Source organism: Hypomesus nipponensis, chromosome 11 (assembly GCF_054491055.1).
Source record: "Hypomesus nipponensis isolate SF chromosome 11, ASM5449105v1, whole genome shotgun sequence".
In the NCBI taxonomy this organism is placed as follows: domain Eukaryota; kingdom Metazoa; phylum Chordata; class Actinopteri; order Osmeriformes; family Osmeridae; genus Hypomesus; species Hypomesus nipponensis.
Genome location: NC_140371.1, coordinates 4,321,148 through 4,345,222, shown reverse-complemented (window position 1 = coordinate 4,345,222; position 24,075 = coordinate 4,321,148). Strand labels below are relative to the sequence as shown.

The window sequence follows — 24,075 nt, the reverse complement described above, 5'->3', positions numbered from 1 at the left end:
AGGAGGGCAGACTCACTATTATAAAGGAAGGCGACTCACTATTATACAGGAGGGCAGGCTCACTATTATACAGGAGGGCATGCTCACTATTATACAGGAGGGCAGACTCACTATTATACAGGAGGGCAGACTCACCATTATACAGGAGGTCAGACTCACTATTATACAGGAGGGCAGGCTCATTATTATACAGGAGGTCAGACTCACTATTATACAGGAGGGCAGACTCACTTTTATACAGGAGGTCAGACTCACTATTATACAGGAGGGTAGACTCACTATAATACAGGAGGGCAGGATCACAATTATACAGGAGGGTAGGCTCTCTATTATACAGGAGGGTAGACTCACTATTTTGGAGGAGGGCATGCTCACTATTATAGAGAAGTGGAACACTTGCAGGTGAAGTGACAGCATGACTGTATAGAGAGGATCTATAGAAAATGGTTTCTCATTAAATGCAGGAATTAAAAACTTACGGTAGGTGGATTAATCATACATTTAGCAAGTTATGTATGTAAGTTATTTCACAATATTTTCTGTTATTAATGTAGACATAAGTATGTATAAAGTATAGTACTTTTGTAGTAAATGGTGCTAGTTTATAGATCAGATATTTAGAACATTTCAATAATAAATAACCATGTATAAACCCCTTACTGGATCCAACAGACTACTTAAGGGTATGGAGCATTTCACTGTGGGGATTACTTCATCTTTGGTCCTGGCACTAGACTTTACGTTGAAGGTAAGATATCATTATCTGATTCATAAATTGTACTTTATCATTTGCTATATTTAATATGTTTTCTATGTTTTAATGTTTGTAATACATTGCATGTTACCAAAAAAAAGTTAACATTTAAATAATTATTTGATACTGTTGTTCAGTTGTTGTACTAGAGATCCTTAAATTCCCACAATCTATAAAATTATACAAAATACATCTCCATTACGTTATCTCCATACTTTTGTTTATCAAGTGATTTTAGGGATTGAAATTTCAGGTAAAATACTTGTCATGAGTGCAGCCTATCACATCTGCAATCATTCTGATTGTCACAGTGTTTCCCAGAGCCCAGAATGTTACACAGAATGTCGTTGTTGATGAAGTTACTTTGAATGATCGTGCATGCAGCTAGTGTTTATATACAAACTGTGGTAGTAATTATATTGAGTAATGCAATTTAGAGTGCAGCAAGGGACATATCCAATTGTTTTTAATGATGAGCTCTATTCAAAAATCGATATTCAAGACTCCGGTAATATCTAGGGAACTTATTATTTGCTCTAGATTTTAATTTCTGGATACTCAATACTGATTCCTGTGAACATTGTAGCATACTTTTTCCTTCTTCTTTTATCTTACCGTCAGACACGCGTGTAAAACTCCCAAAAGTGATGGCCTATCAAGCGACCAAGACCCAAACAAATAAGAGGACCATCCTGCTGTGCCAGGCCAGTGACATGTTCCCAGACTTGGTGAGGTTTTCATGGAAGATGGAGAGAGAAGACGGCCGGTTGGTGGAGGTGCCTGAAGCAGAGAGAGAAGAGCTGGAGCAGAGGGAGGACAGGAGGGTGACTAGTGTGATCATCGTCAAGAACCAAGAGGCTGAAACAAAAAAGTACCGCTGCACTGTAAAGCATGAAGTGGGCGATGTTGATGTTGAAGACTTCGAAGTATACAAAAAAGGTATCTCCTCATTCCATTTATGTACCTATTTTGAAGCCTCTAAAGTCAATAGGAGAAACAATAGGTTTACCTAAAAATATCTATCCGTTCCAACTTAATTTATACTTCTTTATTTTGAAATTACTTTCTATATGCACAGCTATCTGTCACAGAATTATAATAATGTTCTGGCACATATGTCTCAGAGGAATCTTCTTTTACCACGGCTGCCTCTGCACCAACCTGTCCACCTCAGAATCATACACACGTCTCTCCTGCCGTCCACGTCCCTGATGGTAAGACACATTTACAACACTGTTGTAAACTGTTTATTAATCGTCAATACGTATTTTCATATATTTCTCACATAATTATAATGCCCAGAAGGATTGATGTAACTGTTATTGACTTTTATTTCATGGCTGGTAAAAAATAAAAACATGTTAAAATACTACATTTCATGTGCTTTTGATTCTTAAAACATTTTACTAAAAAGGTATGAAAAATATGATCACTATTACATTAATCTGTACGTCCCTTATGTTGCCTCAGGAGAAATATCATGATCTGTCTGTGTCAATGTGTGGTATTGTTGGTTTGTTTCCTTTCCAGAACTGTTGCAGTCCATGTGCAGTGTGAACCTGGCCTCTCTGGTTTACACTGTGATGATAGTGAAGAGCTTGGTGTACTGCTGTGGGCTCTCCCTCCTGCTGCTCCTCAGGGACAACAAGGGAAGTCCACCACACACCTGGAGAAAAGCTCATTAAAACCTACAGCCACTGTTCAGGAATATTGCATTACTACTACAGCAGATTTATCCAGATCTTGCCTGATGCCGTATAGCATAGAATGGATGTGGGATGTAGAGAAATGGGGACATGAATAATTGTGCATGTTGAGTCTAAAGTGTTAGTGCCTTGATGGAGGTATTAAACAGTATTGTTGGTCTAGACTGTTTAAGTTTCTGTCTTCTTTTTGCTTTTTTTTTTACAAATACAGTTTATAAAAAATAAAAAAAATGATATGCTATTTTATGTAGTGCAATTTTTTGTACGCATGTATATTTGTGTTTTATATTTTAATACTAAAACAAATTGTATTTTAATTGAATTAATGAATCAATGACTGTTAACATATTAATTAACAGATGAAAATTCACTAAATGTTTAAGGTACTATATCTAAATGGTACACATTGTCAAAGAACATTTCAAAATAAAGCTCTGTATTCATTTAACAGCGTCTGCTGTGTTCTTAAACAACCTTTTGACACAGATGTTCATCTGTACTCTGACCCAGGTGGAATTAATCATTATAGTTGTGAAATGTGGTGAGTGTGTCGAGTTTCCTGGTGAAGAAAAGTATGTTTTTTACTGTGAAAAACGAGTTGCAGCATAACCACACATCGATTTCAAGCGAACAAGCCTCAGAGATACTGTATAAGCCACAGATGCATGCACTTGGAAAGATAATATTGTTCACATACACTATGATCTTCTGTTAATTTCTTACGTGAATGTATTTTCTCTACAGTCACAACCGTAAAGGTATGTTTACAAATCCCAAAACATTACTACTAAACATTTTAAGGTATCGCTTTAAAATGATTCTGCTTTGAAGACTCAGTAGCGAAGAGGTTATAAAGAAATGAGAAAGCATGAGCGAACACGTTGTGGAACATGCATCCCCAGTCATAGGGAACATGATCTTTCTAGGGCAAGTTTCCCTTCACAGACAGATGGGTCATTGTTAACACTGCAGCAGGGGAGCTGGAGTCCACTCACACATGTTAATACAACAATAAAGTCTGTCTCAAAGTCAAATAACACAGGGGGAAAATAACAGAAATAATTAGCAGGAAAACAAGGGACCAAAAGTTTTAGGAATTCTTCTAGGATATCTTATTTACAGATAAATTAGGAAAATCAACTTTACAATAATGTAGTAAAAAATCAAAAACATGTGTGTTTTAGTTTAAGTGATATTATAACAGACTGTATGATTTGAGATGATCTAAATTACACAAACAACAAATGTAGTCAAAACCTTATTGCCTTGTTACATACCTGTGATCAAATTAATTGTTCCATCATAAAGCTAACTGTTGGCTACTGGTGTTGTCTGTGGTGAATACATAGAATCAGAATCAGAATGGGATTTATTCGCCATGAAAGTTTGCACAGACAAGGAATTTGCTTTGGCAGGAAGGTGCATACAGTAAACATTGGAAAAACCACCTTAACACCCTAAGCTGACTCTAGACACCGTATGAATATTATCTCAAAGTAAGAATAAGTCTGTTGAACAACAATCTTTGCTATTTTGTATAAAGAGATATCTTGTGTTGACTAAACGGGGAACAGACTGACAAATGTGCTTTTTGGATACTTAGTTTAGAAAGATCTTATTTAACGTCAACAGTGCCCTCTAGTGGCTCACAAAGAGGAATTGTTGTGAGGTCGGTGTTCTATGTCAGGAACAAGAACACACACTACACTGGCCCACCAGTGACAGTAACTTGACAATTGGCAAGAGATAACAGGAAATACACTTAGGACATATAAAGAGCTGCATTCTGGAATCCCCTTTTTAACTAAACCAGCATCTACTAGCTAGCTAAGGTCCCAGTAGCAGTTTCATAATTTACATTTACTTGTTCAAGTGAATTGACTTGTTAACCAAATAGTATTAGGCTATATCTGATAATACAATGCCAGATATTTTTTAAACTACCAAGCTTGATATTATGGACTAAAAGATTGACAGCTGCACATGCACTGAGCAGTAGGCTATTCAACTTTTACAGTCAAAGGTATTTCACAACAATGTAAAAGAACCAATAGTGACGGCCTATCAAGCGTCCGGTTGGTGGAGGGGCCTGAAGCAGAGAGGAGACGTCTGGTTGGTGGAGGTGTCTGAAGCAGAGAGGAGACGTCTGGTTGGTGGAGGTGTCTGAAGCAGAGAGAGAGGACATCTGGTTGGTGGAGGTGCTTGAAGCAGAGAGAAGACGTCTGGTTGGTGGAGGTGCCTGAAGCAGAGAGAAGATGTCTGGTTGGTGGAGGTGTCTGAAGCAGAGAGGAGACGTCTGGTTGGTGGAGGTGCCTGAAGCAGAGAGAAGATATCTGGTTGGTGGAGGGGCCTGAAGCAGAGAGGAGATGTCTCCCCCAGTAATTTGTGTTCGATTCTCGAACCTGGCTCATACTACTAGCTTTTTCAAGGAGCTGAATGAGAACAAGGAGAAAGGATTTGATAATCTGCAGCTGCCTGCCTTTATTGTAGCACGTTTTACAAATGGTTGCACATACATGACGGTTGTTTGTAGAGTCAATTTCAGTTATTTTAAATCAGATTTAACCATTTTGTAATGAACAATATTATGCTCATGGCATGACAAACGTAATTATAGCCTAATATAAATAGTTATAATGTCGTGGCATGTTACAGCGTCATTATATATTGTTGACATCAACAAACAGTTTAATTGAATAAAAAATGTATGGAAGAAAGGGTTTTACTCCGCCTCTTCACTAACGGAAAGGCTACGTTACATTATAAAAAGAGTAAAGTAAGCAAACGGCGCTTAATCGGCCGTGACTGACGTCAACGCAGCAAATCACGAGAAGCTGAAATGTCCCACTTCACAGAGTCGTTTTCAACTCCTCCCCGATTGCAAGCGGCCACTCTCGCCGGTCGTTTCATGCAGCGTCAGTCCATGTCGAATGCACCTATTGTCACAGAAAATACGCAATTCCAAGACATTCCTTGAAACATTTACTTATTTATTATTTTGTATTTCAAACAGTTACGTTTTTTTAACAAGTATGTATTATATGTAAAAATATGTCTAATTAAATGTGCTAAATGAATGAAACGTTAAATATACATATTTTCCCTCTCTGACTCAAGTTCCCTCCCATTGCAACGCCCTCCAAGTAAAGAACTGGCCTCCTTCACGTCCGCTTACGGAAAATAAACATTCTGGCTCTTGGCAAGTCGGGAACCATTCTCGTCTGTGGTATCGTAAGAAAAGCTAAATATGTCAGGAAGAGGTAAAGGAGGCAAAGGACTCGGTAAAGGAGGCGCCAAGCGTCATCGCAAGGTTCTTCGTGATAACATCCAGGGTATTACCAAGCCCGCCATCCGCCGCCTTGCTCGCCGCGGTGGTGTGAAGCGTATTTCAGGCTTGATTTACGAAGAGACTCGCGGTGTCCTGAAGGTGTTCCTGGAGAACGTCATCCGTGATGCCGTGACCTACACCGAACACGCTAAAAGGAAGACCGTGACCGCCATGGACGTGGTTTACGCCCTCAAGCGCCAGGGACGTACTCTGTACGGCTTCGGCGGTTAAATCATCCTCACGAATATCAACCGAAATTCAACAAAGGCTCTTTTAAGAGCCACCCACATGTTACAGATCAGAGACTTTGTTTCCATAATTTGGGTGTCGATTAGATTTCAGCCTATGAAATTACATTCAAATCTATGGCATTTTTGACGATGAAGTCACAATATACAACGCTGAGTTGAGTAGCCTAGTTTTGTCCTCAGTGTTTGGCGCAATGGAACTTAGATTCAATATCAGTCTGTAGGCTTCTAATCCATTTTAGTCTAATTGAGCACCAATACTACCGGTGGTCAGGGCGTATCCGAAGTATTTGAGCCAATTGTATTGTAAAAGGGGGCATTATTCAAGGTTCTTTTGCTAATAGGCTACTTGGCTAAATATGACTAATAGCTGGATGCATGGGGGTTTGCGTGGCACTGCAACCAAACGAAACTTCAAAGTTGACGTCATTTACCACGTGTTTCTGGTTAAACTACGCGGTAAACTGCTCAGGGGTTTTGGCGCAACTTCCTAGCTTTTGAGTTGCCGCGTCTCCTCCAAGCATATAGCAAACATTTCCGCTGTGACATAAATGATTGGTGAAAATTAGGATTATTCAGTGTAAAAAGGTTTCTAATATTTCCTTTCAGTTATCATAACTGTCAGTTTATGATTACTGAAAGAGAAGGGGGCAATCGGTAAATCCCACGCACGCGCAGCAGATTTCAATAGTGCTCACGAAAGGAGTGCAGCGACAAGCAGGAGGCGTGCCTAAAAATGAGGATGTCTCCCGCTATATATACTGGGTAACCAACTACTGATTTGATCATTCGTTTCTGAGAAGCAACGAGACTTGACCATGCCTGAACCAGCAAAGCCCGCGCCCAAGAAGGGCTCCAAGAAAGCCGTTTCCAAGACCGCCGCAAAGGGCGGCAAGAAGCGCAGAAAGTCTAGGAAGGAGAGCTATGCTATCTACGTGTACAAGGTACTGAAGCAGGTCCACCCCGACACCGGTATCTCATCCAAGGCCATGGGAATCATGAATTCCTTCGTCAACGATATTTTCGAGCGTATCGCCGGAGAGTCGTCTCGCCTGGCTCACTACAACAAGCGTTCAACCATCACCTCCAGGGAGATCCAGACCGCCGTCCGCCTGCTGCTCCCCGGTGAGCTGGCCAAGCACGCCGTGTCCGAGGGCACAAAGGCCGTGACCAAGTACACCAGCTCCAAGTAAACGGACGCTCCTTCATATTCACCCCAAAGGCTCTTTTAAGAGCCACCCACTGGTCTCTAAATTTGAGTAAAGTCCATCACGATTACTTGAATGTTGACTTGAAGGAACTATAAGCCTCCGTGAACAGGGACGGGTTATTCTGCAAACCTATCATACGACTGTAGTATAATGCCGCGTACCGATGCTGTTTGGGGTTAACAAGGGCGCAGTGTTACACGGGGTTTTAATGTGATGTGTCGGGGAACGCACGTTGGCTGTTAAGTCCGGCCTGAGCATGCAATAAACATGGACTAATAGAAGTCGTCTCATGTATATCATCAAGCAATCTGCAACAAACCATTTCAATAGCTTTAGCACAGTGCAAGATACAATTGATCGATTTGCTTATCACATAACATTATTTCAACATATGTAAACACTGGACTTCAAACCTGAGATGTCATTGGATGGTTGTGAACTATGTTTTTGAAAACTGTAAAATAGATGGAAATCACAGTGAAAGAAGAGAGGTCAAAAACAGCAGATGAAAGCAGAGTACAATAGAGTACAGTATAGTCCTCATGAAGTGCTCATCAATGATGCACTGTGTTTAGACTATTATTTACAAGGCATAAAAAAAAAACACAAAGTAAATGAAAGCAGAGTACATTAAAGTACAGTACAGTAGAGTCCTCATCAAGAGGCCTTCTCCCCCATCTCCACAGAGACGACTCTCTCCATTCAGGACACAGAAGTTAACAGACTGTTCAAGAGGCAGAACCCACACAAAGTAGCTGGGCCAGACCTTGTCTCTCCTGCCACCCTCAAGCACTGTGCTGACCAGGAAGCAGTGTGTTAAGCTGGGAACACACATCTCTGACTCCCGGTCCATCAGCACCGGATCTCCTCAGGGCTGCGTCTTTTGCCCTCTGCTGTTCTCCTTGTACACCAACAGCTGCACCTCCAGTCATCAGTCCGTCAAACTCCTAACGTTTGTGGATGACACCACCCTCATTGGGCTCATCTCTGGTGGAGATGAGTCTGACTATAGGTGGGAAGCTGACAACCTGGTGACTTGGTGCAGCCAGAACAACTTAGAGCTCAATGCTCTTAAGACAGTGGAGATGGTGGTCAAGAAGCCAGAGGGGAGTGACTGAAGTGTCCGAGTCAGAGACTTGTGTTCCCAGCTTAACGCACTGCTTCCTGTCAGACAAAAAGTCTGTGATCCACCTGCGGGTGGAGTCGGGCACGTTCAGCTGGGAGAGCTTGTCCTGTAGCAGGACGGGGATGATGGTGTTGAAGGCAGAGCTGAAGTCCATAAACAGGATCCTGGTGTAGGATGCTATCAACCCCAACTTAATACGTTACTTCCACATGTATAAAAGAAAATACAATATTTAAATTAATTATACCAAATATTAAACAGAAAGTAAATCTCACACTAATTTCCTAAACGTCCCCTCATATAAACAGGCTATTGTCAACGAAATACAACCACTTGTCCAGGCTAATGAAATCAATGAAAAGTCTTTATGACTCATTCACTTCCCATCACCAACAACATGGATATTAACGTGTAGGCATACTGAAACTGACGAGTCCGGCTCATACTGAGTAGGTAGACCAGACACACACCATCCACGGAATACAGTCACTGTAGGCTACAGTAAGAAGTAACAAGTCTTACAGTAGGGATTGTGTCCTTGGAGATGGAAAAACTAGGGAAGGGAGAGCAATAGGGAGACCAAGATTTCCCCGAACGCCACCCCCGCTACACACTGTGTTTTGTATCCCCCCAAAACAGACCAGTTTTAAGCCCCTGGTACCCCAGATGTGTATTCTAAAACAGTTACGTTTCTCGACAGATTATTTGGCTCACTAGAAAACATTTTTTCGTTTTGCACGACTGCCGTTTTAAATACTATTGGGGCAAATGGCACAGACAACACGGTGCGCAGAGCTCCCTCCGCGAGGCCAACGGCGATGATTTGAGCCTGCCACAACAAAACATAGAGTGCCTCCGGTCCACATACCGTTTTGTTTTGAACGTTGAAAAGGCTGCTTGCTGCCCGATTTACTTCTTGACCGCAGCTCAATTCCAACATAGATTTTTAGCCCGTTGTTCACAGGGAGAAAACACAAGTGCCAACGGATAGCAGCGACGGAGAGAAGCCTGGCCGGGAGTTGAGTCTACACAGTTCTCATGTCCTATTTAAATCCACCGCTCTGAACGCCGCAGCGCTACACAGCAGAGAGCAACGTCGCACTTTCAAATCGTACACGGCCCGCGAGTGTTTAGACATGGCAGAAGTCGCTCCAGCTCCCGCTCCTGCAAAGGCACCCAAGAAGAAGGCGGCAGCCAAGCCCAAGAAGGCTGGACCCAGCGTCGGCGAGCTGATCGTCAAGGCCGTGTCCGCTTCCAAGGAGAGAAGCGGCGTGTCCCTGGCAGCGGTCAAGAAAGCCCTGGCGGCCGGCGGCTACGACGTAGAGAAGAACAACTCCCGCGTCAAGGTCGCAGTGAAGAGCCTCGTCACCAAGGGAACCTTGGTCCAGACCAAAGGGACGGGCGCTTCTGGGTCTTTCAAGATCAACAAGGAGGCGAAGGCAAAGAATCCCGTTAAGAAGGTCGCCGCTCCGAAAGTAAAAAAGGCAGTCGCCAAGAAACCCGTTGCTGCCAAGAAGCCCAAGAAGGTCGCTGCGAACAAGCCCGCGGCTGCCAAGAAGTCACCCAAGAAGGCTAAGAAGCCCGCGGCAGCCAAGAAGGCAACCAAGAGCCCCAAGAAGGTGAAGAAGCCCGCAACACCCAAGAAAACAGTGGCCAAGAGCCCCAAAAAGGCAGTTAAGGCAGCCAAGCCCAAAGCCGCCAAGCCCAAGGCGGCCAAGGCAAAGAAACCGGCGCCTAAGAAGAAGTAAACCTTAGTCCGCGTCCGTATCACTAAAAGGCTCTTTTAAGAGCCACCCACCTGTCCTTAAATGTGCATGTCCATGTTGTTAGCCCCCGTACCAAACACTTTCACATGCATGATGGTGTTTCATCACGCTCTGTAAAATTGTAGCGTGGGAGTGTTCAGAACTTTGATTACAGGCCACTTCTGTTGCACCTTAAATTACCTTGGTCTCAGACATGAGTCTCAGGGACGGACATTATGAAAACAAAGTAACCAGCCAGTACCAGAGGTACAAGTGATACATGTTACGCGTCCGCCACAAAACGATTATAAATAAGATGAACAAGTTGCAATGGCACTTCCCATTTGGCATAATCTAGCGAGGAAACCATGACAGAAGAAGAAAATTAATGACACAGCTAGCTAATTTGAGAAATTATCGTTGCATGAGACTTTTATTTGTGAAAGTGCTTCGTGTAACTGTAGAGCTGCATAGAAATTGTGCTTCTGCTATTAGCAACCTGCAAATAGTTGCTTGGAATATTAAGGGTGCAAATCCAATTTAAAACCACTATCACCAACTGGATAATTGTAGGCCTATATCTATGTTAAATATGTATGTGGATATATCAAATTGTTCACACTACACGATTGGCGATTGTAGCCTATAGTAGACTTTGCGTCCGTCCGTCCATCCATCCATCCATGCCACATTAATGTATGTGATTGGCGCCTTAAACGAGGAGCGACTGAATGAACAAAGAGACGTGAGGAGGACAGACCAGACGACAAATCGCGCCTTCTGCGGGAAAGAGAATGGCTCCACCCCCGAGTCTGTCGCCACCTCCGATTGGATCAAGACCCAACCGACATTGTGACCAATGAAAGCCGTTTACCGTCAGCTAGCCTATAAATTATGTGCTCCGACAGATTTGCTTCACTACTCTTATTATCAGACGTATCACGAAGATGAGCGGAAGAGGCAAAACCGGAGGCAAAGCAAGGGCTAAGGCCAAGACCAGGTCATCCCGCGCCGGGCTGCAGTTCCCCGTGGGTCGTGTCCACAGGCTTCTCCGTAAAGGCAACTATGCTCAGCGTGTGGGAGCAGGCGCACCCGTCTACCTGGCAGCTGTTCTCGAGTACCTCACCGCTGAGATCCTCGAGTTGGCCGGTAACGCTGCTCGTGACAACAAGAAAACCCGTATCATCCCTCGTCACCTGCAACTGGCCGTCCGCAACGACGAGGAACTCAACAAACTTCTCGGTGGCGTTACGATCGCTCAGGGTGGAGTGTTGCCCAACATCCAGGCGGTGCTTCTCCCCAAGAAGACCGAGAAGGCCGTCAAAGCCAAGTAAAGACTAAATCTCAGTCTCACTTTACCCAAAGGCTCTTTTAAGAGCCACCCACTACACTCTTCAAAAGCGCAATGTCTTACAACTCTGTCTAGTGTCAAAGTTATTGGACTATCTACATGCAAGGTACAATAACTATTTAAACTACTACTTTTCTCCACTCTGGCACCACTTTATAGAGTTCCACCACTTAACCTAAATGGTTAACTGTGCTGCTCAATCTGCAAGGTGGCCCACAGTGTCTGACACCAGAGATAAATCCCATGTAGGTGCTGATGCTCTCGGAGGTGGCCTGAGCCTACACACCCCAGCCAGAAAACGCTTGACCAGCGGATGGCTGAACAATGCTGTCTTGGCGAACCCTTCGTGACATGCCGAAATGGCAGCTGCGTAAAGATGCACAGTGCTCGCGGCTAAGCCCTCGTCAAACAACGATTGTAAAAAACACGAACATTTAGGCTGGACATGAGACCCGGGTCAAGGTTCTGTTTTCCACACCATTGCATAAAGGCTCACCGGGCGCGCCGCGTACCCTCTAGCAGTAGATTGGAACCAGAAAATAAGGGGAGTAGAGACCTGGGTTCTCCTTATCTCTGGGGACCGGAATCACTATCCCTTTGGTCAGCAAACTCACTATCTCCTTCCGGAGCGCGAGTGCCTTCAGTGGGCAGGACAAATGCGTCTCCAGGACAAGTCCGTACAAACTCTCCCTCACCCCTCTGAAAGGAGGGCGAGTCCGTACGAACTGGATGGCATAACCCTCTCATCATCCTGTCTAGCCAGCATGGCAGTGCTCACCACTCTGCATTGCGCAGAGAGAGCGGGTGTGCGTTCAGCTGGAGAGCCGCAGACAGGAAACTGCTGAATTCTCGTCTGACCCCCGCCACCACTGTACACCGAATCGGCGACACAGCCCAAGGTGGGGTAGACTCGAAAGGTCTGGAGCAGCGTCTCAAGGCCAAAAGAGGTCTGAGTTCTGTCCTCATTATGGGCCTCGAGAAGACTCACATCACAACCAGAGGTCTGTGCGTATTGTTGCAGTGGTGGCTCATGTAACGTGATAACAGAGTCACACGCTGTGTTATGGAACATGGGGGCTGCTAGCGGTCTGGTCACACGCTTGCTAACAGGGCCAGACTCCGCTATGTACGTGCTCGATGGTTCGGCATCGCTAGTCGTGGAAAACCTGTGAACCGAAACCAACTCATTACAACCGAAGCCTCTGTCCGCGCTGCTAGTCATGTTCTCCTCTTCTTCCCATCTCCGCCACCACGCAAGCTGGGGTTAGGTGGACCGCTGTAACCCGCTCTCTCGGTGGAACAGGTGCCCCGGGAGGAGCAGCCTGCGTCGCAGTGGCCGCTCGTGCCACCGGAGGGCGAGCTCGTTTCCTCCTGCTTCGAGAGGCACCTGCAGGAACAGAGAAGGGAGCAGTGGTAGCCTTCTTCTGCAGGGGCATATGCCCTAGCAGGTGCTTCCTCTCCTCCTCCAGGCGCGAGAAGTGTTTGGACGCTGATGCCACAGCCGGTCAAGCCAAGCCCCCACCCGCCACTGGAGCACTGAGAAGGGTGGACTTGTCCGCCTCTCTCATGGCTGTTAGCGACAGCCACAGTTCTATTTCGTGGAGCTCCGCCCCATAGGGGAGCTCTGCTCCTATTGGTTTACCCGCTGCCTAGTGCAGCTAATGACTGAAGATTAAAATGTATACACACCTGTCTCTCACACAGGTGCCCTATATAAAGGGGTGACAGCCATCACTCATCCTCCCAAAAAATTCAGCACGGGTTGCTCGAATTTAGTGGCTGAAGAATTACGAATTATCCTAAGATGAGCTTTTCCATTCCGCCGCTCCCGCGCAAGGCTCTTTTAAGAGCCCAATGCCGGTGCCGTTTCTTGGAGGCCGATGGAGACCACCACGAATTTTGTTTCGTGTGCTTGGGACCTCGGCATGCCAGGGACGGTTTGGTGGACTCTCCTGTCTGCTTGTCGTGCGCTGGTCTCTCCGTTTCGGAGAGGCGGCTGCGTCACGACTTCTTTCAGGTGGAGGAGCCCCTCGAGGATGTGGTCTCTGCTCTGCTCTCCGAGGAGGAGAGTTCGGAATTTGAGGACCACCTCGAGGCGGCTATTGAGGTGCACGCATCGGGAACCTCCTGTGGAGGCTTTCTTCCCAGGCGTGTTGCGGTCAACCCCCCCTCACTTCTCTGAGGTAAAAGGGCGCGGGTTATCCTCAGCCTCAGAGGATGATGAGGAGCCGGCTCCCGCCCCTCCCGTCTCCTCAGTGCTGTCTCGCAGGGCAGACTTCCCGTCTGTCATCGCGAAGGCAGCAGAAATAATGGGCGTTCCCCTGCCGGCCTCTCCTCCTGTGGAGGAAGATGACCCGTGGGATGTCGGCCCTCATGCTAAGCGCATGAAAGCCTCACAGCCCTTGTGCCCCACTATGCCGAAACTGGCAGATTATGTGCAGGGCTCATGGGAAGCGCCATTAGTGGCTAACGCCCCGGTCAAGGCGCTCCTCCCGTTCACGAGGGTGAGCGGGCTGGGTGAGGCAGCCAAGTCCGGTCCCCCACCCTTGGAGCCGTCCCTCGTAGCTTACCTTGTACCAGGGGCAAGCACCTGGATGACGGCGAGGAAGGCGACCCTGCCATCAGCCCGGGACAAGCTTACTGCCTCTCTGGCAGACAAGGCGTATGTCTGGGGTGCGCAGGCAGCGGCTGCCTCTGGGAACGCCGCCCTTCTCCAAGCTCTCTACGGAGAGACCTGAGGGACTGTCGGCCGAGGAGACGTCGTGGGTTGCCAGGATGGCATCTGCCGCGCTCCACCTGAATCAGGGGGCAGCGATTTGCGCTGGCAGAGCAATGGGCAACAGCGTTGTACTTCATCGCCACCTGTGGCTGTCACTAACGGCCATGAGGGAGGCGGACAAGTCCGCCCTGCTCAACGCTCCAGTGGCTGGCGAGGGCTTGTTTGGACCGGCTGTGGCGTCAGCCTCCGAACGCTTCTCGCGCCTGGAGGAGGAGAGGAAGCACCTGCTAGGGCATATGCCCCTGCAGAAGAAGGGTAACACTGCTCCCTTCTCTGTTTCTCTCTGTTTCCACAGGTTCCTCGCAAGGCAGGAGGAAACAAGCTTGACGTCCGGTGGCACGAGCGGCCGCTGCGACGCAGGCTGCTCCTCCCGCGGCACCTGTTCCACCCTCAGCTGCCCCCCCCCCTCGAGAGCGGGTTACAGCCGTCCACCTAACACCAGCTTGCGTGGTGGCGGAGGGGGAAGAAAGAGGAGAGCGTGACTGGCGGCGCCCCAGTTTTTCTGAATGAAATAAAGAGGCTTGGACCTCCACTTTACCTTTTCCCAGAAAGACAAGTGTTCCATTCAGTGCCTCTTACGTTTTCGACGAGTACAGAGCTGAGCACTCGTACTGCTGTCGAGCGGGTTAATGAGTTGGTTTCGGTTCGCGAGTTGTCCTCAACGAGTGAAACCGAACCATCAAGCACCGCGCACATAGCCGAGTCAGGCCCAGCTAGCAAGCGTGTGGCCAGACCGCTATCCGTCTCTGTGCCCCATTACACGGCATGGGGCTCTGTCACGTCACAAGAGACATCGCTGCCGCTGTACGCCCAGAGCTCTGACCGCGATGTAAGACCTCTCGAGGCTCATAGCGAGGACGGAGCTCAGACATCTCTTGGCCAGGGGGCGCAGCCCCAGCCGTTTCGAGTCGACCCCACCTTGGGCTGTGCCGCCGGTTCGGTGCACAGCGGCGGCTGGGGTCAGACGAGAGTACGGCCGTTTCCTGTCTGTGGCTCCGCAGCTGAACGCACGCCCGCTCTCTCTGCGTTATGCAGAGTGGCGAGAGTCATGCTCACTGCCAAGCTGGCTAGACAGGATACTGAGAGAGGGTTATGCCATCCAGTTCATGCGGACTCCCCCTCCCTTCAGAGGAGTGAGGGAGACACGCTTATCCTGTCCGCAGAAAGCACTCGCGCTCCGGAAGGAGATAACGAGCTTGCTGACCAAAGGGACGGTGATCCCGGTCCCCAGAGATCAGGAGAACTCGGGTCTCTACTCCCCTTATTTTTTGGTTCCCAAGAAAAACGGGGGGATGAGACCGATTCTAGATCTGAGGGTGCTCAACGAGAGTGTGGCCAAACGGCCCTTTCGCATGCTGACGATAAAGCGTTTGCTGACTTGTGTACAGCGGAACGACTTTGGGATCAGCATAGATCTGAATGACGCGTATTTCCACGTGCCTATCAATCTGAAGCACAGGAGGTTTCTGCGTTTTGCCTTCGAAGGGAAAAAGTACGAGTACACGCGCCTGCCGTTTGGGTACGCGCTGGCTCCTCAAACTTTTTCCAAGTGCGTGGAAGCAGCTCTGGAACCGTTACGGCGGAGAGGAATACGCATTCTGGCGTACCTCGACGACCTGTTAGTTCTAGCTCAGTCTCCGGACAGAGCGATCCAGGACGCGTCCTCACTGGTGAGTCAGCTCAGCCGGTTGGGGTTCGCTGTCAACTGGGAGAAGAGCGCTCCATGGCCCGCTCAACAGTTTACCTACCTAGGTATCCATTTGGACACTGTTGGGATGAGAGCCAGACTGTCGGCACCACGGAGAGAGGCAATTTCTATAACTCTCCGTGCGTTCCGGGTCTCACGCTCAATCACCGCGCTGTCGGTGATGTCCCTGTTGGGGCTGATGGCGGCGGCGCATGTAGTAGTGCCATTAGGCCTGTTATACATGCGCAAGCTGCAGAGATGGTTTGCTCAGCTGCGGTTGGATCCGGTGCGACACCGCCGCAGACTGCTAGTGATACCGAGATCAGTCAGAGCCGATCTGAACCATTGGAGAGACCCGCGGGTCATGACGCGCGGAGTCGACATGGGCAGAGTGACATCTCTCTACCCGGTCTTTACGGATGCGTCCCTGACCGGGTGGGGTGGAGTATGTCAGGCGGGCTCGATAGGAGGAAGGTGGGAACCGTCAGAGACGTGTCACATCAACCTCCTAGAGCTCGAGGCAGTTCGACTGACTCTGTGCCATTTCGCGCCTGTGTTGAAGGGTCAAGACGTTCTCGTCAGATCCGACAACAGGGCGACGGTGGCTTACATCAACAGACAGGGAGGGGTGCGCTCTCCATCACTTCATCGCTTAGCGGAGGAAGTATGGACTTGGGCTTTCACGCACCTACGCTCCCTGAGAGCTCAGCACATTCCAGGTATGCTCAACGAGGGAGCGGACCTGATGTCAAGGGGCGGCCCGAGAGAGGACGAGTGGAGGTTGAAACTGTCCATCGTTTCTCTGATCTGGGCGCGCTTCGGCCGAGCACAGGTGGATCTGTTTGCGTCACGAGCCAACACACAGTGTCATCCATGGTTCTCGCTGCGCACACAGGACAGACCTCCGCTGGGAGTCGATGCGTTCGCGCACCGTTCCTGGCCGAGAGGTCTGCTGTACGCATTTCCACCTCAAGCCTCCATCCTTCCCTTGCTGGCTCGGGTGAGGTCGGACGGGCTGTCGGTCATTCTGATAGCCCCCGATCGCCCCGGAGCCCCGTGGTTCCCGGAACTGATGGGGATGCTGGTAGGCGGGCCTTGGCCCATACCTCGCCAGATGGATGCGCTCTCTCAGGCCGGAGGCCTGGTGAAGAGCCCTCCAGTGATCGGAGGCCCACTTATGGCTTGGCTACTGAGAGGGAACTCTTAGAGCGCAGAGGTCTGTCTGATGCTGTCATTCAGACCATTCAGAGCGCGCGCGCACAATCTACTGCTAGAGGGTACGCGTCGCGTTGGCGAGCCTTCATGCTATGGTGTGGAAAACAGAACCTTGACCCGGTCTCATGTCCGGTCGAAAGGTTCTTGTGTTTCTTACAATCGTTGTTTGACAAAGGCTTAGCCGCGAGCACTTTGCGTGTTTACGCGGCTGCCATTTCGGCATGTCAGGAAGGGTTCGCCAAGACAACATTGTTCAGCCACCCGCTAGTCAAGCCTTTTTCTGGCTGGGGTGTGTAGGCTCAGGCCACCTCCGAGAGCGTCAGCACCTACATGGGATTTATCTCTGGTGTTAGACGCTCTGTGTGGGCCACCTTTCGAGCCCCTGGACAATGTGTCGTTACGTCTGCTTTCTCTCAAAACGAGTCTGCTCCTCGCTTTGACTACGGCTAAGCGAGTGAGCGACTTGTGCGCGTTGTCAACACGCGCGGATTGTTTGATCATTTCGGGTGATCGAACAAAAGCAGTGTTGCGCCCTAACCCGGCCTTTATCCCCAAGGTGATTAGCCGAGCGTTCAGGGCACAGAGCTGCGAACTGAGAGCCTTTTTCCCACCTCCGCACAGCGGAGAGGAGGAAAGACGTTTACATAGGCTGTGTCCAGTGCGTGCTCTGTAGCGCTATCTGGAATGCACTGCGAGTATCAGATCTTCTCCCCAGTTACTGATCTGCTACGGTGGATCGAGAGCTGGCTTGCCACTCTCCAAACAGAGACTTTCTCGCTGGCTCTGCGAGGCTATTGGTCTTGCGTACGAGTCTATGAGATGTCCCGTGCCACCTGGCATTCGGGCTCATTCCACCCGAGGAGTGGCAGCCTCAGCCGCCATCCTCAGGGGTGTAGGAGTGGAGGAGATTTGTGAAGCAGCGTCTTGGTCGTCGCCTTCACCATTTGTGCGATATTATCTGTTGGACGTTTCCTCCTCATCTTTTGTGCATTCTGTCCTCAGCATGGCTGGTGGATCAGGTGTAGCGAGATGACAACTTCCTAGGTTCTTGTGGACCCTAGATGCAAGTTGTTTGTTGATTATATCGCCATATGTGAGACAGGCAGACATTCTCAGTGAGAGGTCTTTACTGTATGTATTCTGTTGCCATTCCAGCTTAGCTGTTGGGCAGGCGAGAGAGAAAAGTTTTTAAGTAAACTTCCCTTGTTTTCTTACCCTGGACGGCTCTCTGTGTCACAGTAGCGGCCTGACCGGGAGGACAGACCCTATGTATTATTACATCAGCAGGTCTGTCCTCGGTGCCTTGTGAGTTTATGTGTCTTTTAGATCTGGTCTCACTGGGGGTATATTTGGCCTCGCTCGCTCCGCCTAAACCAATAGGAGCAGAGCTCCACTATGGGGCTGAGCTCCACGAAATAGAACGATAGTTAATGGAGGTAACTCCAGTTCTATGAGTGGAGCGGAGCCCCATAGGGCTGCAGGCCCAGCTCGACTTATTCAACCCGGCTGTATTTTATACTGTTGGGAGGATGAGTGATGGCTGTGACCCCTTTATATAGGGCACCTGTGTGAGAGACAGGTGTGTATACATTTTAATCTTCAGTCATTAGCTGCACTAGGCAGCGGGTAAACCAATAGGAGCAGAGCTCCCCTATGGGGCTCCGCTCCACTCATAGAACTGGAGTTACCTCCATTAACTATCGTTTCATGCTGACGATCAATAGTTGTTGCACATTTTTTTCGCATTCATTTGAGCGGAAATACAGTTTTGATGAACTTCATGTAATAATGTTTTTATGCTTTAGTCAAAATAAGATGATCGGTAGGCCTATAATTTAGAAACTTTCTTTAGTTGTGTAATGTTTTCTTAGCCTACTTCACTGACTTGTGTGCCGAGTTTGACACCTGGACTTCTGTGTGCGTGCTGCAGTGGCTATTTGGCAATCTCCGAAGAGCGCGCTAACATGGAATTCTGCCTTCATAGTTTTGTGTTTTCGGTTAAACTACTTTGATTTTACAAGCGTTGATTGGGATACTGCGTATTTTTTTTTCTTCTGGATTATCAATCTAAAATATTGCACTGTCTAATAAAGTAAATTGTTAAAACTCAAAGTTTAGATTTTACTGGGGCACAGCAGATTTATACTGGGGCACGTGCCCCAGTAAAAGGGTCTAATGATGCCCCTGCCGAGAATGCTCGGATGCCGGGCATCCTGGTGGTTAGTGAAGGGGCATGGAGGGGGGTTGGGCAGGGGGAATGGAGCATTCGAAGTTAAGACCAGGTTTAGCGTCTGTTCTTTCTGTTGCGTCTGGGTTTCACAAGAGACGGTCACGATTGTTTTGTGGGCTACCTTTCTTTTATTTAGCATGGGTTAGGGCCAAAAAGCTGTTTGGCTTAGTAGTAGCCTGTGTACCGTGTGGTTAATAACGTCCATTTGAGAACTTCATCTTATGCCTGGACAATTGTTCCTTTCTGACCTAGCTACTCAGGTCATGGTCATCACAATAGATTTTGAATGGCTAAAGGATACTGTTGTTGTTTTAAAAGCTAATAGTGCTAACTGCTTAACAAAAACAGAGAAATTTCTCTGAATCTGTTATGCAACTAAATTGCCAATATGCATCTTTTTCTATGGCTCTGCATCCCAGCAACTCAACTTTCATAACATTTAGTTTAGGAAGCCTCAACCTCAATGCTAAACCTTAAAACGATAACTCTAATATGATGCTCTTGTCTTCCGTCACTGGCGCTGTATCAGATGCTGGCGTAGTGATTTGTGACTGACTGGTAAATTGTGGAAATATCCTTGACTAAAAAAATGTGCTGCCCGTTGTTAAAAACGTATCTTTTAACCAGATAAATTAAATGTCAATCAGCATCCAATTGCCAGGGATAGCAAATTACATTTTGGGGTGGCATCTGGGGTGGCCAGTCCGATAGCAGGGGGTCCAGTGCCACCCCTCTGGCTCCGCGACTGCTCAGGGTCCTCGAGGGTAGGCAGATTGAAGCCGATCACCTTCTCAGCAGCGCGGATCATACGCTGCAGTCCACTGTGATTTGGGGGGGTGGGAGAGACAACAGCTCAGAATTTTCTTTGTGGAAAGTATCCTTCAAAGCCTTTGGTACAGAATACAGAGTGACAAATACAGTACAAAGTTTCATAAGTTTCTGATAGGACTTGATTACTGTACAACCAGATGTTTGAAGTATTAACCCTTCTGTTAAGTTCAAAATACCTTTTTTCAAGTTTGACAAATTCTGAAATACCATTAGGCTTGATTTGTTCAGACGTTTGGTGATATTCCCAAGATAAGCTAAATTGAAACAAAATAATTTTGCTTATTTTAAAGTACACAAAGTAAATGAGAGAATTTACATTGAATAATATAATACAATGGCTGTTTTAATATAATACAATGGCTGCGTCCTCAGCACTTGGGACAAGTTGGCTTGCAATTCAGTTGTTGCATTTTTTGGGGTATCTTTTGACATTAAGACAACATACACACACTGATTTCAATCATGTATTTAATTATGGGAGGTTTATAGAAGTACCAGTTAGACACTTTCATGAAAAGATGAGAAAAATAAAGAAATAGCTCAAATTGGTCCGGGCCCTGGAGATAGACATGGAAAGAAGACTCTTCCTCATCATCGTCATCACCACAAGGGTATCTTAGGGGAGACACCAGCCGTTAGGGGGGATACTTACAATCAGTATCATCATTACATTTACTTGTATGCATTTGGCAGACACTTTTTATCCAAAGCGACTTCCAAGAGAGAGTTTTACAAAAGTGCAAAGGTCACTGATCACAACATTGAGATAGCTCCAAACATTGCGGGTAGCCAAAACATGAAGCATACATTGTCAAAAAAATATAAGTCCGAAAGGGAAGAACAATAAGAGCATGTAGTTAGACAAGTTTCAATTAAACAGCAAGAACCTCAAAAGTGCAAGAATGTACCTGTGGAAAAAGCAAGCAACAATAATGTATTTCACGGCGGGTACAATAATCTTAAGACAGTTTACAACAACCAACAAGAGCAACAAGTCTCTCAATGAGAGTCACTGTGTTCCCGGAGGAAACTAACATTGGGTCCAGACAATCGTTCCTAAGTGCCATTGTACTACCGGAACAAGTGTGTCTTGAGACTTTTTTTGAAGGTGGGGAGACACTCAGTGTCCCTGATGGAGGTGATTCCACCATTAGGGGGGCCAGACAGGAGCTTGTTTTGGGACCCAGAGACACTTGACCCCGATACCTTTAAATTGCCTGACCAAATGATTGGGCAAAACTAGCCTGGCTTACATTTAGAATTGACTGTAAAACTGTATAATTATGAACTTGTGACATGACCTGAAGACATGGCTGCCGCCTGACAATGCGGTCTACTGGGCGATATTCTCACTCAAATTTCAAGACTTCTGATGTGACAGATCAATGGGGAATTGCTTTCTCTCTTAAATGTTGTCCTCCTCGACCTTTTTGTTTTTATTAAATCTAACTATTTGTATGATCCGTGTCGTCATTTTACCATTATAACTGCTATCCTTTCCCGGTTTTCTACACCACTTTGCGCACACATACCGAATGTTTACAAACAAAGAATTGGTCTATATATTTTGAGATAAGAAGTAGGCCAAATTATATACAGATATGTCATCATATTGATAGCTGACCTTGGTATGGTACACAATATGGAACTCAGCATTTATCTTATGTTTTATTCACGCAGAGTACATGTGAAACGCAGACGGATATAATAAAGCCTTACAGATGGAGACACTTTCTGACTCCAACTCCACTTTACTACTACACACTTTACTACTAATCTCTCTCAGGATTGAGGCCTGCCTCGCAGACATCTCCGCCTGGATGACCGAGCACCACCTCCAGCTGAACCTCGCCTAAACAGAACTTCTCATCATCCCGCCCAAACCCTCCATCTCCCACGATCTGTCAATCACCCTGGGATCTGCGACGGTGACCCCTTCATCCTCTGCCAGGAACCTTGGGGTTACCAAGCTCTCCCTCACGGCCCACATTGCTGCGGTCTCATGATGGTGTAGATTTACCCTCTACAACATCTGGAAGATCAGGAGATACCTGTCTGAGCACTCCACCCAGCTGCTTGTCCAAGCACTTGTCCTCTCCAAGTTGGACTACTGCAACTCGCTGCTCGCCGGTCTCCCAGCATGTGCAACCCGCCCTCTTCAGAGGATTCAGAACGCAGCGGCCCGCCTGGTGTCTACCCAGACGCTCCCATGTTACCCCGCTCCTCATCTCTCTCCACTGGCTACCCATTAACGCCGTATCAGTTTCAAGACCCTGGTACTGACCTTCCGAGCAGTGAACGGGACTGCACCCGACTACATCAAGTCTCTACTGCAGCCTTACACCCCCACCCGTCACCTACGGTCTTCTTCAGACAACCGCCTGGTGGTCCCACCGCTCAAGACTGCCCGGTCCCAACACAAGCTCTTCTCCTGCCTGGCCCCCAAATGGTGGAACCAGCTCCCCACCTCCATCAGGGACATTGACTGTCCCCACACCTTCAAGAAAAGGCTCAAGGCGCACTTGTTCCGGGAGTACAACGGCACTTGGGAATGACTTATTGAGAGACTTGTTGCTCTTGTAGGTTTGTTATAACAAAGTTAAGTCTTAAACTCTTGTACTCGCTGTGAAATATTTTACTGTTGATGGGTCTTCTACAGGTACATTCTCACACTTTTTGGGGTTTATGTTGTTTTAATTTGTAACTTGTGTAACTATATGCTCTTATGGTTCTTCCCATTGGCACTTAATTGCAGCAATCTCGTTATGATCAGTGACCTACACACTTTTGTAAAGCTCTCTCTTGGAAGTCGCTGTTTAGGGATCGAGATGTTAGTATTGCACTGATATAGTAGTCCATTTGTGTTCATCATACATTGTTATCGAGATGTCGTCGCACTGCAACCGGTGCCTATTTAGGTGTTGTCTACTATAATCCATCATACAGGGTGAAAAATCATCTTAGCAATTCAATGGCATTTAATGAGGTGTGGTCGGCAAAGAACTTTCGCCTGTATAAAAGAGTAGAATGCCCTGTCTTTGTTCACAAAGGTTGGCACTTGGTTTGTAAATAACACAGAAACGTTCAAACAAATGCGATGGACTTTCCTCAATTTTAGAGACCAGTGGGTGGCTCTTAAAAGAGCCTTTGGGTGAATTTGAAAGAGGCCGTTTACTTGGAGCTGGTGTATTTGGTCACGGCCTTGGTGCCCTCGGACACGGCGTGCTTGGCCAGCTCACCGGGGAGCAGGAGGCGGACGGCGGTCTGGATCTCCCTGGAGGTGATGGTTGATCGCTTGTTGTAGTGGGCCAGGCGAGACGACTCTCCGGCGATACGCTCGAAAATATCGTTGACGAAGGAATTCATGATTCCCATAGCCTTGGATGAGATGCCGGTGTCGGGGTGGACCTGTTTCAGTACCTTGTACACGTAGATGGCGTAGCTCTCCTTCCTAGACTTTCTGCGCTTCTTACCGCCCTTTGCGGCGGTCTTGGAAACGGCTTTCTTGGAGCCCTTCTTGGGCGCGGACTTTGCTGGCTCAGGCATTGTCAGTTCTCGTTGCTTCTCAGAAACGAATGATGAAGGCTGGTCGACTACCCGGTATATGTAGCGGGAAACATGCTAATTTTGAGGCACGCCTCCTGCTAGTCGCAGCACTCAGTTCGGAAGTGACTTTTGCAAGATATTCTGAAATCTACTGCGCGTGCGTGGGATTTACCGACCCCTCTTACCTTTCAATAATCATAAACTGACGGTCAGGATTACTCAAAGGATATATTTGAAACATTTTTACACTTTAAAGTACCTTTTACACTTCAAGGGATCAAGCTCGGAAATGACGACGAAATCCCTGGGCAGTTTACC

The 24,075-nt window shown here is 47.3% G+C and overlaps 6 protein-coding genes and 2 pseudogenes across 6 annotated transcripts; 7 read left to right on the top strand and 1 right to left on the bottom strand.

Moving 5' to 3' along the window:
- The first annotated feature begins 458 nt into the window (after positions 1 to 458).
- On the top strand, positions 459 to 2,540 carry LOC146267806 (uncharacterized). Its single transcript, XM_084709376.1, has 5 exons — positions 459 to 480; positions 683 to 748; positions 1,376 to 1,693; positions 1,879 to 1,968; positions 2,285 to 2,540. The coding sequence occupies exons 1-5, from the start codon at positions 459 to 461 to the stop codon at positions 2,437 to 2,439; spliced, it is 651 nt and encodes a 216-aa protein (XP_084565502.1). The 3' UTR covers positions 2,440 to 2,540.
- Positions 2,541 to 5,689: 3,149 nt separating this feature from the next.
- On the top strand, positions 5,690 to 6,150 carry LOC146267805 (histone H4). Its single transcript, XM_084710175.1, has one exon. The coding sequence runs from the start codon at positions 5,708 to 5,710 to the stop codon at positions 6,017 to 6,019; it is 312 nt and encodes a 103-aa protein (XP_084566301.1). The 5' UTR covers positions 5,690 to 5,707; the 3' UTR covers positions 6,020 to 6,150.
- Positions 6,151 to 6,539: 389 nt separating this feature from the next.
- LOC146267804 (histone H2B-like) lies at positions 6,540 to 7,845 on the top strand. The gene has a single exon (XM_084710172.1). It carries the CDS (start codon positions 6,855 to 6,857, stop codon positions 7,227 to 7,229), a length of 375 nt encoding a protein of 124 aa, XP_084566298.1. The 5' UTR covers positions 6,540 to 6,854; the 3' UTR covers positions 7,230 to 7,845.
- Positions 7,846 to 9,474: 1,629 nt separating this feature from the next.
- Positions 9,475 to 11,018, top strand: LOC146267803 (histone H1 pseudogene; annotated as a pseudogene).
- A 38-nt stretch (positions 11,019 to 11,056) lies between these two features.
- Positions 11,057 to 14,762, top strand: LOC146267802 (histone H2A-like). Its single transcript, XM_084710165.1, has 2 exons — positions 11,057 to 11,448; positions 14,544 to 14,762. Exons 1-2 carry the CDS (start codon positions 11,066 to 11,068, stop codon positions 14,728 to 14,730), a joined length of 570 nt encoding a protein of 189 aa, XP_084566291.1. The 5' UTR covers positions 11,057 to 11,065; the 3' UTR covers positions 14,731 to 14,762.
- Positions 14,763 to 15,354: 592 nt separating this feature from the next.
- LOC146267801 (uncharacterized) lies at positions 15,355 to 17,142 on the top strand. The gene has a single exon (XM_084709375.1). It carries the CDS (start codon positions 15,355 to 15,357, stop codon positions 17,140 to 17,142), a length of 1,788 nt encoding a protein of 595 aa, XP_084565501.1.
- Positions 17,143 to 17,156: 14 nt separating this feature from the next.
- Positions 17,157 to 18,183, top strand: LOC146267800 (uncharacterized; annotated as a pseudogene).
- A 5,120-nt stretch (positions 18,184 to 23,303) lies between these two features.
- On the bottom strand, positions 23,304 to 23,774 carry LOC146267799 (histone H2B). The gene has a single exon (XM_084710174.1). It carries the CDS (start codon positions 23,755 to 23,757, stop codon positions 23,383 to 23,385), a length of 375 nt encoding a protein of 124 aa, XP_084566300.1. The 5' UTR covers positions 23,758 to 23,774; the 3' UTR covers positions 23,304 to 23,382.
- Positions 23,775 to 24,075: the final 301 nt, after the last annotated feature.

Coding starts and splice junctions, on each gene's coding strand:
- LOC146267806 (XM_084709376.1), top strand. CDS start 459: ATGCAGGAATTAAAAACTTACG. Junction 481..682: donor GCAGGAATTAAAAACTTACG/GTAGGTGGATTA, acceptor AGACTACTTAAG/GGTATGGAGCATTTCACTGT. Junction 1,969..2,284: donor TGCCGTCCACGTCCCTGATG/GTAAGACACATT, acceptor TTTCCTTTCCAG/AACTGTTGCAGTCCATGTGC.
- LOC146267805 (XM_084710175.1), top strand. CDS start 5,708: ATGTCAGGAAGAGGTAAAGGAGGCAAAGGACTCGGTAAAGGAGGCGCC.
- LOC146267804 (XM_084710172.1), top strand. CDS start 6,855: ATGCCTGAACCAGCAAAGCCCGCGCCCAAGAAGGGCTCCAAGAAAGCC.
- LOC146267802 (XM_084710165.1), top strand. CDS start 11,066: ATGAGCGGAAGAGGCAAAACCGGAGGCAAAGCAAGGGCTAAGGCCAAG. Junction 11,449..14,543: donor GAGAAGGCCGTCAAAGCCAA/GTAAAGACTAAA, acceptor CTGTTTCCACAG/GTTCCTCGCAAGGCAGGAGG.
- LOC146267801 (XM_084709375.1), top strand. CDS start 15,355: ATGCGGACTCCCCCTCCCTTCAGAGGAGTGAGGGAGACACGCTTATCC.
- LOC146267799 (XM_084710174.1), bottom strand. CDS start 23,757: ATGCCTGAGCCAGCAAAGTCCGCGCCCAAGAAGGGCTCCAAGAAAGCC.